At 41.5% G+C, this 12,871-nt stretch overlaps 1 protein-coding gene across 1 annotated transcript; it reads left to right on the top strand.

The window, feature by feature from the left end:
* Window positions 1–6,194: 6,194 nt before the first annotated feature.
* Sat1 (spermidine/spermine N1-acetyltransferase 1) lies at window positions 6,195–9,491 on the top strand. The gene is made up of 6 exons (XM_021153071.2): window positions 6,195–6,536; window positions 6,805–6,856; window positions 6,951–7,034; window positions 8,488–8,589; window positions 8,685–8,725; window positions 8,954–9,491. The coding sequence occupies exons 1-6, from the start codon at window positions 6,471–6,473 to the stop codon at window positions 9,122–9,124; spliced, it is 516 nt and encodes a 171-aa protein (XP_021008730.1). The 5' UTR covers window positions 6,195–6,470; the 3' UTR covers window positions 9,125–9,491.
* The last annotated feature ends 3,380 nt before the right edge of the window (window positions 9,492–12,871 follow it).

The raw sequence follows: 12,871 nt of genomic DNA, 5'->3' as shown, positions 1-12,871 counted from the left end.
TGAGTTCCAGGACAGCCAGGGCTATACAGAGAAACCCTGTCTCGAAAAAAAACCAAAAAAAAAAAAAAAAAAAAAAAAAAAAAAAAAAAAAAAAAAAAAAAAAAAAAAAAAAAAAAAAGAATCAAAACATGGTCCTGTGGATTCAGCAGTAGATTTTGTGACTCTGCCTCCTAGTACTTATGCCTTTGTGTGCTCCCCTTTCCTTCATGTGGCTGGGACCTGTGACTTGCTTCCAACTAGTATAGTGTGGTATAGGCGATAAGATGCCATCCTCACAATTATAAAACTCTAATGTGTCAGATAAACAAAAAAAGACAGTGATATATCAAACTACAAAACTTCAAGTAACAGAAACAATTAAGAATGAAAAGGCAAACTGTGCAGTAGAAGAAAATATTTGCATGTTGCGGGAAATATTAAAAATAAGAATAGGCACGTTCCTGAGCTTGTGCCTCTGCCCCAGAAGCCTGGCGGGCCATGCACTGGTGGGAAATGGCCGACTTGTTTTTATCTCGTGGAGACTGACTCAGAACTCCACAATCTCTCCACCCAGCTCGCTAGGTTTCCACTGGCAGGTCATTATCATACCAACCCTATGGTTCAAATCCCCCCACAGCCTTTGTGGTGCACATCTGGCAAACCCACCTGTTGCCGCCTTCCCTTTCTCTCTTGAACCCAGACAAGCCACTGTGTGAAGGAAAACACAACACAAACTTAGTTCAGAAACAATGGCAACTCAATCTCTGGGTACAACAACTAAAACCTAATCTTGTAAGCCTTATTAAATCTGATTCCTCCAGTGGTGAATCCTTGTGATCCGCCATGATACCAGGGAGATGCTATAAGTTTCATCTTAACCCTCTGCTGTCCCCATCCCAAAACGACCTAACTCTCTCCTTCTTCTCTTCTTCTGTCCAACCTGGAAGTCCTGCCTACTTGCCCAGTGATTGGCTCTTTTATTCTTTAGGGGATTGGTTCACAAGAACACACCTGAGCATGTTACTCATTTCTCATTCCAGACAACCTCTCCCAGGAGAGCAGAATTAACATAAATACAAGCAGCACAGAGCCATCCATAACATTTGCAAACCTGTAATCAACAATTATTAAAAAGGAAACAACCATGAAAAGTAGTAAAGAATATGGAGAGATTGAAACCTTTGTACACACCATTGATGGGAATAAACATTGTGCAGCCACTAAGGAAAACAGTGGTACATCCTCCAAAATATTAAAATTTCAACCACTATATGATGAAACAATCTCACTTCTTGGAAAAAAAAAGCCAAGAACAATTTAAAGCCTTAAAACTAAGGGTGGTGTCTTATAAGAGTTTGAGATCAGCCTGGACAACACAGGACTATACAGAAAGGAATATTACTCCGTTTTTGTTTGTTTGTTTGTTTGGTTGGTTGGTTGGTTGGTTTTTTGAGACAGGGTTTCTCTGTATAGCCCTGACTGTCCTAGAACTCACTCTGTAGACCAGGCTGGCCTCTAACTCAGAAATCCGCCTGCCTCTGCCTCCCAAGTGCTGGCATTAAAGGCATGCGCCACCACTCCCCAGCTATTACTCTGTTTTAAAGAAAGGTAATCCTGTCCTATGCTGAAACAGGGATGAACCTTGGGGACATTATGTTAAGTAAAGTAAGCCAGTGTCTAAGTAAACAAACAAACAAACAAGCATACAAATTCTGTTTGATTTTATTTACACAGTCTGCTGAAAGCAACTCAAACTCTTGGAAATGAAAAGTAGAAAATGACTATAAGGAGCAGGTGGAAAGGGAAGAGGGGAGCCATTATTCCTGGATACAGTGTTTTCGTTTTGAAAGATGTGAAAAAGGAGCAAGTTCTAGAGTATTTCATTTGTTATGATGCTATACACTTAAAATAGCTAAGGGAAAGCTGGGCGCCATCATGTTTAACAACTTTAGTTCCTGCAGGTGGGAGTCTGAGGCAAGAGAACTATGAGTTTGAGGTCACACAAAGACCTTGTCTCAAAACAAACCTAAACTAAAAATGGTTAAGATAACACATGTTATGTAAGGCGTTTTTACTGAGATTTTTAATAACTGTCTTGGTAGCTACTCAAGAGACTTTTCTGGATTATAAATGGTCATGTTAGGTAAGACCATATAATAAGAAATACAGGCACTCTCCAGAAACTCTAGGCAGCCTGTAAGAGCCTCCACCTGGTGGCCAGCAAGAAGTCAAGGCCTGCAATCAAGAAATGAATACTGCTGGGCACAGAGAGATGGTGCAGCACTTAATACATAGTACTTGTTGCTCTTGCAAAAAAAACCTGAATTCTGTCCCCAGAACCCACATCAGGCAGGTTACAACCACCTGTAACTCTTAACTCTGGGGCAATGGTTCCCAAACTTCCTAATGCTTTTACCCTTTAATAAGTTCCTAATGTTGTGGTGACCCCCAAAACCATAAAATTATTTCAATGCTACTTCATAACTGTGAATATCAGATATGGTCCTCCAAGGGGGTCACGACCCACAGATTGAGAAATACTGCTCTAGGTTATCTGATGACCTCTTCTCGATTTCTTTGGCACCTGCACTCACATTCACACATACATTCACACACACACACACACACACACACACACATATGTGCACATATGCATATACATACATACAGGCATACATCTAATTAGAAAATAAATCTGTTTAACACAGAGATGATGCAAGGCAGTGGTGGTGCATGCCTTTAATCAGAGCATTTACAAGGCAAAGGCAGAGGAAGAGGCAGAGACAGAGGCAGGAGGATCTGTGTGTGTGTGTGTGTGTGTGTGTGTGTGTGTGATAGAGAGAGAGAGAGAGAGAGAGAGAGAGAGAGAGAGAGAGAGAGGTTAGTACTGTCAAGGTCAGTAATTTGAGTGAACTTGGAGTTGTTCTNAGAGAGAGAGAGAGAGAGAGAGAGAGAGAGAGAGAGAGAGAGAGGTTAGTACTGTCAAGGTCAGTAATTTGAGTGAACTTGGAGTTGTTCTATGTAGGAATGCAGCCTGCCTGACACAATTAACAAAAGATTCAGTGAAGCCATGCCTGGACTCTTGACCCGTATATTCTGCAATAATAAATATGTGTTATTTTTTAAACAATTGAGTGTGTGGTGACTTTCTATATGGCAACCAATAAACAATAAAAAGGGATGACATAGGACAACCTATTTTCAAACAACTGACTTCTGGTGGCAAGGTCTACATGAAATATCATAAAAATCTTTAGAACACTAAACTTTGTGAAACCTTGAAACAAGGCAAAGAACAAAATCACTGCTTTGGCTATTTTTCTTCCTTTCACTCTCCTCATCTGTTCATCTCAGTGATAGAAATTCCCTTTCTCATAAAGAGTCAAATCCGTTATAATAAAGTACAAACCTATCTCTAAAAGTAAACTGTACACCTTTAGGGTTGGTTGTAACACTTGGTGACCTTTTATAATCCCCAAGAACCTCAGATATGATTCAACAATTTGAAATGTTGACTCATTGCCAAATAAAAGTTTGTCAAATGCTAAGCTAAATTCAAGCACAATTCTAAAACACTAAGCAACCTAAGTAAAAATGGCTTTAGTTTTTCTTCTTCAGGAAGTTATTCTTGGTGTTGAGACACAGAATTTGAATGTATTGCTATTAGTATATATGTGACAAACTCCTGTAAGTGCTCTAGCATTCTAAACAGAAGCAAAAGAGGCAAAGAGACTTTGCCAGTCAGTGCCTGGCAAATACAGAAGTGGATGCTCACAGTCATCTATTGGATGGAACACAGGGCCCCCAATGGAGAAGCTAGAGAAAGTACCCAAGAGCTGAAGGGGTCTGCAACCCTATAGGTGGAACAACAATATGAACTAACCAGCNCCCCCCCCCCAGAGCTCGTGTCTTTAGCTGCATATGTATCAGAAGATGGCCTAGTTGGCCATCACTGGAAAGAGAGGACCCTTGGTCTAGCAAACTTTATATGCCCCAGTGCAGGGGAATGCCAGGGCCAAGAAGTGGGAGTGGGGGGGGTAGGGGAGCAGGGCAGGGGGGAGGGTGTAGGGGACTTTTGTGATAGCATTTGAGATGTAAATGAAGAAAATATCCAATAAAAAAAAGAGGCAAGGGATTGGTCATCTGTGTCAGGAAAGATACCACTGGCAGTAACTCAGGTAGAATGGGTACTATTTTTAAATCTCTTTGCAAAAAAAAAAAAAAAAAAAAAAAAAAAAAACATTGCATAAGCTCTCATAGTGACTCACAAATGCATGGAGTCATGGGAGAGTGGGAGGGGTAACAGAAAATGCTGTTCTGCTTTCATTTCTTCATACAGGATATTACTCGTTAATACAGGCAAAGTCACTCACTAAATATTAGGAGTGGCCATCTGGTACTAGTCTAACCCCTCACTGTACAGACAGACTATCTGATGCTTTATCTCATTATTGAAAAAAAAAAAAAAAAAAAACTTCTGACTGATTGTGGAATCCAAGCAAGGCAATGGTAGCAGGGTACTCGACAGATCTGTCCAGGAAAGTTCATAGTAAAAGAAAGGTCATTCCCCAGAGACATGAATACTTACTTGTTCCACTGGGTATGGCCAGGAATAGGCAAACCCAGCAGTTCCCAAACATTTTGGTCTCTGGGCATCTAAGAGTTAGTGTATTCAAGTTTTCTTACCTTTAAAAATGATAGAAAACAACACAGAGCCAGACATCCCTGTAATCATTAGAGTAATGATATCGTGACATGTTCAGTAAGTTTAGAATTATTTCAAAATCGCTTCTCGGCCTTTTGGCTAAGATCAAGTGTAGAATTATTTCAAACTAAAAAGTTAAAGGAGCCAGGGCTACACAGAGAAAACCTGTCTCGAAAATAAACAAACAAACAAAAAAAGTTAAAGGAAACAAAAGAAGTGCATGGACTGGAGCAAGTAAGTACTACAACAGCTTTCAACAGCAAAGAAAGCTGAGAGATGGTCAGATATTAGTGTGCAGAAAGAAAACTTCCAGATCTCAAAATCTATAAGCAGTGAAATCAACTCTTCAATAATGTAAGATGGCATACATCATTAAAGCGAATTATCAAGTGTTTCTCCCCTTCAGAAGGAAAGTCCACGAGGAAGAACAGATATTTAAGAAGGAAAGAGGGAGGAGTAAGAAAGAAAATATTGCCAGGTGGTGGGGGGCAGAGGCAGGGGGATCTCTGAGTTCCAGGCCAGCCTGGTGTACAGAGTTCCAAGACAGACAAGGCTACTCAGAGAAATCCTGTCTCAAAAAATAAACACATAAATGGAAGGAAGGAAGGAAGGAAAGAAGGAAGGAAGGAAGGAAGGAAGGAAGGAAGGAAGGAAAACATTTTAAATTTAGCCATTGCAACACTGGTTCTCAACCTTCATTATAATGCAACCATTTAATACAGTTTCTCATGTTGTGGATTATTCTCAACCATAAAATTATGTTTCTATTTTTAACTGTAATTTTGCTGCTGTTATATTGTTATGAATTGTAATGTAAATGTCTGATATACAAGCTATGTGATATGTGACCCCAAAGGGGTTGTGACCTACAGGTTGAGAACCACTAAGCTAGAAGGAAAGCAATCGAGGGATCCTAAGAACTGACCTTAGAACATACAAGAATAGCAGGCTGTGGTGAACTTGTTTAATCCTAAGACTGGGCAGACTGAGGCAGGCAGATTTATGTGATTTGTGAATTCTAGGACAGCCTGTTGTGACATAGTGAGTTCCAGGATAGTCAAGACTACATAGAGAGACCCTGTCTCAAAATTAAAACAAGATTCAAACCCACACCTTTCTTTAGTCATGAAAATGGTGACATCACCACATCTCAATGAACTGCCTGTGGAAAATTACTAGAGAGGAAAGGAAAATTATGCCTCCAGACGACACTTTGAGAATGGCGGCTGCTCTCATCTTTCTGTCATACCCTAAAGCTGGGCTTCCTGAGTTTGCTTTTCTCAGCAATGTCGGGGTCACAGAGGCAATCCACATGTTCTATTTAGGAAGGTTACCAGGGGACAAGCTGGCATTCATATGCTTCCGGCAAGGATCCGCAAGGCGCCGCTAGAGGACATGAGGCTAGAGAAGGCAGCAGCGCACCTCGCCCTACCCCGCCCTCCGGGTTTGCGCCATAGGTGTCACGAGAGAGCCCGGAAGAGGGCAGTGTCTGGAACAGAGGGAGGTGCTCTAGCGGGCTTTCATCCTTACTGGTCGCGATCTCTCCGGCTCCCGGTCCAGGGAGGAGCTTCTGCGGACTTAAAAGGCACCGTCTTGCCACAACTTAGCTGCGCAGTTTCCCCGAAGTAAGTTTGCCAGTTTTCTGTTTTATACTGAGGTTCGCCGGGTCATGGTGCCAGCCTGACTGAGAAGAGGACGCTCCCGGGAAACGAATGAGGAACCACCTCCTCCTGCTGTTCAAGTACAGGGGCCTGGTGCGCAAAGGGAAGAAAAGCAAAAGACGAAAATGGCTAAATTTAAGATCCGTCCAGCCACTGCCTCTGACTGCAGTGACATCCTGCGACTGATCAAGGTAGGTAAAAGTCCGGGCTCTCCCTAGGGCAGAGGGTAGGGGAGGCTCTGTTTCCCGGGAAAATCCTCATCTTCAGTTCTGAGACCCTGCCAGGCCAGTAAATTCCGCCTTCTTGGCCTGCCAACCCCAGCCCGGGTCAGGCTCGGCAGTTCGGCGCCAGGCAGGACTCAGTCACCGCTCTACCCTGCCTGCCCCATTTCTCCTCCTGTGAGCTGGCTAGGCTGGCCAGGAGTTTCATTGTCCTTTTCGTTATATGTGTCGTCCCCAGGAACTGGCTAAATATGAATACATGGAAGATCAAGTCATTTTAACTGAGAAAGGTAACAAGGCGTGGCGGGGGAGGGGGGGAGAATATCTGTTTCCTGGTACCTCCAAAGGTCAACTCTCACTGTCTCTGCCTCCCCTGTCTTACAGATCTCCTAGAGGATGGTTTTGGAGAACACCCCTTCTACCACTGCCTGGTTGCAGAAGTGCCTAAAGAGCACTGGACCCCTGAAGGTAACCCCTACTCCCTGTCCAGAAGCCAGAGAGAACTAATGTTATATCAAACCCGTAGAGCCTACTGTGCAGAACCCGTGACTACACGGGCAGAGGTTACTGAGGAGTTGGCTGGAAATAACAGCCAGCCAGTGTGCAAATGACTGAGGAAAAAAAAATTATGTGTAGTGTACTTTCTAATAGGGCGGGTTATGTGAGAGCTGTTTGAGCAAGCAAGTATCAAAGTTCTGTAGAAACCCGGAAAAGTTAGGTATAATGTCATTTGTTGTAATTCCGTTTCATAAAATGGTTTTTGTTTGACCCTAACCTAACCTTATTTTTTTTTTTTGTAATTGTGTTAAATCACATTTTTTTCTTTAATTTGTCCCAATCTTCAGGTTACAGTCTCTAGCTTCGCCATGTACATGGCCCTTCTGTGTACATGGATGGGCGGGGAGGTAACTAAAAGATCCTTTACACAATAAAGTAGATGATCATGATAAATGAGGTAAGGTCCTATTATCGCACACTTAAAACACGGTAGATCAGAAATTTATTTTCGCTTCCTGTCTGTCTGCAAAGAAATACAAAATGGCTAGAAAATTTAATTTGCAACCATTGCCTCTAATTTGCAACCTTTGCCTCCATTTGAGATTAAATTGACACTCCTTATGAGGGAGTCAATTGCTAATTATTCTTATTTTTAGTTATGTATTTAAACTTTTTTTTTTTTTGCTGGCCCTTGTTGACTGGTCAGGAGACAGGCTAAAAGGGGAAGTTGTTTGGGTGGGTGCTTTCTTGAGTTTTCTTCTCTGTTCTGTTCCTTAGGCTCGAAGATAATCAGAACAAGGGATGAGATAATTTTTAGAAGTATGTGGGTGTTATGTAACACCTGTTTCTGGTTACTGCTATTTCTCCTGCCTTAAAGAGTGGGGGAAGTATATTGAAAATTTATATGTGGGAGGGCAAGTTCTGAAAGTAAACATTGTTCTTTTGGTCTGGTATTCTGACCTTAAGGAAGCAAGAGTTGATAAACTACAAGTATTTCCTCTTCTCAACTGCTGTGTAACCCCAACTTTTGCCAAGCCAACATACCAGCATGTCATTAGGATGTGAATAATATGTGTGTTTACTTTAAGTCCCTGGCCCTTTTGTTCTGGCAAGTAATGAAAGTGTTCTCATTTCCTAAGTGTGAGTCCTGCAGAGTGCAGACTAGCCAGTCCACAAGTGTAGCCTAGCTTCAGCTATCTCTAATGTGTGCCTTTTGCAAGTACATGTCTGAGACCAGAGAGATCATCATTGGTCTTTACTGTAATAGAATAAACATAAGGAGGCAGTCCAGTTCCTGGCTACTTGTTTCAGTGGTGCACGCATGTATATTTTCTTACAGTCTACACTAGGCTTCTGATTCTGCCAATACAGCTTAAATGGGTTGTTTTTCTTCTTTGTATCTCATGGGATACTCTTATTACAGGACACAGCATTGTTGGGTTCGCCATGTACTATTTTACCTATGACCCATGGATTGGCAAGTTACTGTATCTTGAAGACTTCTTCGTGATGAGTGATTACAGAGGTACAGTTGACTTTGGGATTGGAGGTAGTTTAAGGAGAAATCAGAGCTCTTTGGCCTTAAAATGACTTAAGTAGAATTGTATTTCTTTCCTTTAGGCTTTGGTATAGGATCAGAAATTTTGAAGAATCTAAGCCAGGTATGTTCACTAGCATTTCACTGCATAGAGCCCAGGCTGGCCTGGTCTTCCTATGAGCCCTGGCTGGCCTCAAGCTCTTCTTCACCTGCCTAGTGCTGGGATTAGAGGTGTGACCAGATATCCTAGATTTGGGCTTCTGCATTTGTAAGAGTTACGGGGTTAGTGTAATGAATGAATTAAAGTTGGGTCTTGGTAAGAGGGTGAAATGTTCTCTCTGGCTTGTACTAGGTTGCCATGAAGTGTCGCTGCAGCAGTATGCACTTCTTGGTAGCAGAATGGAATGAACCATCTATCAACTTCTACAAAAGAAGAGGTGCTTCGGATCTGTCCAGTGAAGAGGGATGGAGGCTCTTCAAGATTGACAAAGAGTACTTGCTAAAAATGGCAGCAGAGGAGTGAGGCGTGCCAGTGTAGACAATGACAACCTCCATTGTGCTTTAGAATAATTCTCAACTTCCCTTGCTTTCTATCTTGTGTGTAGTGAAATAATAGAGCGAGCACCCATTCCAAAGCTTTATTACCAGTGACGTTGTTGCATGTTTGAAATTCGGTCCGTTTAAAGTGGCAGTCATGTATGTGGTTTGGAGGCAGAATTCTTGAACATCTTTTGATGAAGAACAAGGTGGTATGATCTTACTATATAAGAAAAACAAAACTTCATTCTTGTGAGTCATTTAAATGTGTACAATGTACACACTGGTACTTAGAGTTTCTGTTTTGATTCTTTTTTTTTTTTTAATAAACTACTCTTTGATTTAAATATTCAGCCTGAGCATTTTTACTAGTCCTATATTCCTCATTATCTTTGCAACAAATAATATGTAAGCTAAAAATACCTATCCATCAGTTCTCAGGTAGTGGTAAATATGAATAGGAGAGGCTGCCTGGTGTTCAGAAAACCCTACATTTTATCCCTAGCACCAAAGCGGGTGGGGGATGACTTGAGAAGGAAAGAAAGAAATGAAACGGAACAGAGCGATGCACACAGTGAATAAGTCCATTGTTGCACAAGTGAAATGTGAAGGTGGGTTTATGAAACACTAACAATCAGGAAAAACATCTTGTCTCCAATGACCTCATCCCACACAAAACGCCCTTTGAAGTAAAACTAAGTAGGTCATTCTGCTAATCAAGAGGGAGTAAAACTCCCGGTTTTTAACAAGATTGCAACTTTAAAAAGTGTCACACAAGCAACTTTGTCACAAGCAAATCAGATGACTTTACATGTATGTACATACTGTGTTAAACTAATGTCCTTCTACAGTAAGGACACAATAGTCTTTCAACTAGGAAGACACAAGCAAATACTTTTCTCAGGAACTGAAAATGAGCAAAGCAAAGGGAAATGTCAATTTTCTTAGAACTATGAATTTTAATTACTCATTATATTGACCTACATTCCCAAACCCACTAATTTGCATGATCATAAAAATGATAAGTTAAGAATTCCTGAAAACTAGTGTCCAAGATTAATGTTTTCCAAAGCAAATATTTCTAAGATACACAATAGCAGGAAATACTGAACTCTTCCAGTTAAACAGCTTTGGTTTTGTGTTCCTTTGGCTCGGTTTCTGCTGCACAATTCTAGATTAGAAGGCAGTTATATGGGAGAGAATGATTATGCTTTTTTTTTTTTTTTTGAGCTTTGGGGTTTATTGGAAACAGGAAATACGCACACAGAGTTAGATCTCAACCAGGGTCCTACTCAGATGGCAAGTAATGGAATTGCTGGCAAAAATCAAAGGCTAACAGAACACAAAGAGCCTTGTGAAGAAGGAAGATATTTTGAAAGTTGTGTTCTGGAAACTGGGCCTCATAGAGGAAAACAACTGCATGCTGACTGTGGCTAGATGAATAAATTAACCCAGTGAGTAACAATCTAACCTTTTGTGTTCACACCTTAAAGACACAGTGTTGCAAAACCAGAAGCCATTGTGAAATGTTGGTCCACTCTTAAGAGTCCCTTACAAGTAAAACTCTGAGTAGAAACTCAGACCCCCACATCAGCCCACTTAATATTCAACTCAATTACAGAGAGATCTCTTTCCAAGCAGCTACAGAGCCAGGCATATTAATGCACACCTCGAGGGGTTGAGGCAAGGACTAAGGTTTGAGACCAGTCTGGCCTATGACTAGGAGACTCCTCTCAAAAGGAAATAAAACATTTCGAACAACAATAGCAAAAACCCCTTTGGCACAGGAACACATGCCTAAGTCTCAAGTGCTTGACAGGCCCAGGCAGGAGGATCACTTTACTCTCACGAGTTTCAGGTCAACCTGGGCAGCACAGTGAACACGGTCTCAAAACAAACAAACAAACAAACAAACATTTCTTCCGGACAGGTAGTGATGCAAGCCTTTAATCCCAGTACTTGGGAGTCACAGGCAGGTGGATTTCTGAGTTCCAGAACAGTGTGGCCTACAGAGTGAGTTTCAGGACAGCCAGGTCTACACCGAGAAGCCCAAAAAAACAACTCCCCTGCCTAGAAAAGAAGTAAATTTATATGTGTAAGACTTAAAGTCAAACGTGGATTAAAAAAAAAAAACACAAGTTAGAACAAAATTTTCTACAGAGAAACAGCAAGCATTATAAACCTAAAATAAAAGAAAAAATGAGTCTGTAAACAATAATCCTGTAAAGATAACATTTACACTGGGACTAGATAGAACTCATTTCTCACTGGAAAGACTGAGACAGGAGTTCAAACCAGCTTGGAGACAATGTGACACCTTTTGTTTTAAAAACAAAACAAAACAAAACCTTAAGATGAGTGTAGTGGTGCATACTTGTAAGTGCCTGAGCCTACTTCCTTTCTTAGCCCAGTGTAAATATTGTTGCCAAAATCCTTTAAGTGGCTCCCAGAGATCTCCACATTTTTTGCTTTTTTTTAGTTGGATATTTTATTTGTGTACATTTCATTTAAAATTTCCCGGTCCCCCCTCTGCATTCTCCTTATCCCCTCCCCCCTCCCCCTGTTTCTATGAGGGTATTCCCCCACCCACCCACCCACTCCCACCTCACCACCCTAGCCTTCCCCTATGCTGGGGCATAGAGCCTTCATAGGACCAAGGTCCTCTCTTCCCCTTGATGACCAACAAGGCCATCCTCTGTAACATATGCAGCTGGAGCCATGGGGCCATCCATGTATACTCTTACTCTCTGGTTGGTGGTTTACTCCCTGGGAGCTCTGTTGGGGGGGGCATGTCTGGTTGGTTCATATTGTTGTTCCTCCTATGGGGTTACAAACCTCTTAATACAGGGAGGGACTCCCTATACAATCCTGGCTAGCCTAGGCCTTGTGATTCCCCCTTGTCTCAGTCTCTTAAGTACTAGGATTGCAAGCTTGTTCCCCTGTACTGGGTTTAACACTTAATACATTATTATCCTATTTAATTGTCACAAATACCTTCTTTGGTAGGAATTATTATTATTAGTTCCTTCTTTGTCATTTGAGACAGTGTCTCGTCAACTTTGAGGAGTCGGTTCTTCCTTTCCACACTGTGGGTCCCAGGAGCTGAACTCAGGTCACCAGAATTGATGGCTCCTGTATCACTTCCCTAATTTACTGATATTTTGATGTGTATTTCAAAGTGAACATATAGTTGAGACTCACCAATCTGGGTAATCAATCAGCCTGGATCCCGCTTATAAAGGAAATGTAGCCATTTTGGCTCATCTTCATGCTGACCATCTCAGGACCATAAAGTTAGCAGGAAACTGTCTCCAAGGAAATAACAAGTGAATCATAACACACTTTGTGAAGGAGAACCTTCTCACCCAGTTTTGAGAAGGCTACTTGGGAAAGTTGGGACATCCCAATTCTCCAAAAGGTAGAGAATCTGCAGAATGCCTCCCTAGGCAGTCAGTACTTGCTTCTTGATAAACACCAACTTTCTTTCATCAAAATATCTTCCCTCTCTTTGAATTAATGCTGTTCACTTGAATTTTGTGCACTCAACTCAGTAGTTCTGTTTATATTGTACATTGGTTTAAGAACTGGAACAATGGCCCGTCAGTTTGGCAACTTTTTCAGAGGACCTGAGTTCAGTATCCACATTGGGTGGTTCATAACCACCTGTCATCTAATTTGGGGGGTTCTGACATCTTCTTCTGGCCTTCTTGGGCACCTGCACACATATCACATA

This window comes from Mus caroli, chromosome X (genome assembly GCF_900094665.2).
Source record: "Mus caroli chromosome X, CAROLI_EIJ_v1.1, whole genome shotgun sequence".
Lineage (NCBI taxonomy): Eukaryota > Metazoa > Chordata > Mammalia > Rodentia > Muridae > Mus > Mus caroli.
Note: the sequence above shows the minus strand (reverse complement) of the source record. Positions and strands in the feature narration are given on the sequence as shown.

Excerpts from the sequence above, each read along its gene's own strand:
- Sat1 (XM_021153071.2), top strand. The coding sequence starts at position 6,471 with ATGGCTAAATTTAAGATCCGTCCAGCCACTGCCTCTGACTGCAGTGAC. Across the intron at positions 6,857-6,950 it reads AGTCATTTTAACTGAGAAAG|ATCTCCTAGAGGATGGTTTT; the intron begins GTAACAAGGCGT and ends CCTGTCTTACAG. Across the intron at positions 7,035-8,487 it reads AGAGCACTGGACCCCTGAAG|GACACAGCATTGTTGGGTTC; the intron begins GTAACCCCTACT and ends CTCTTATTACAG.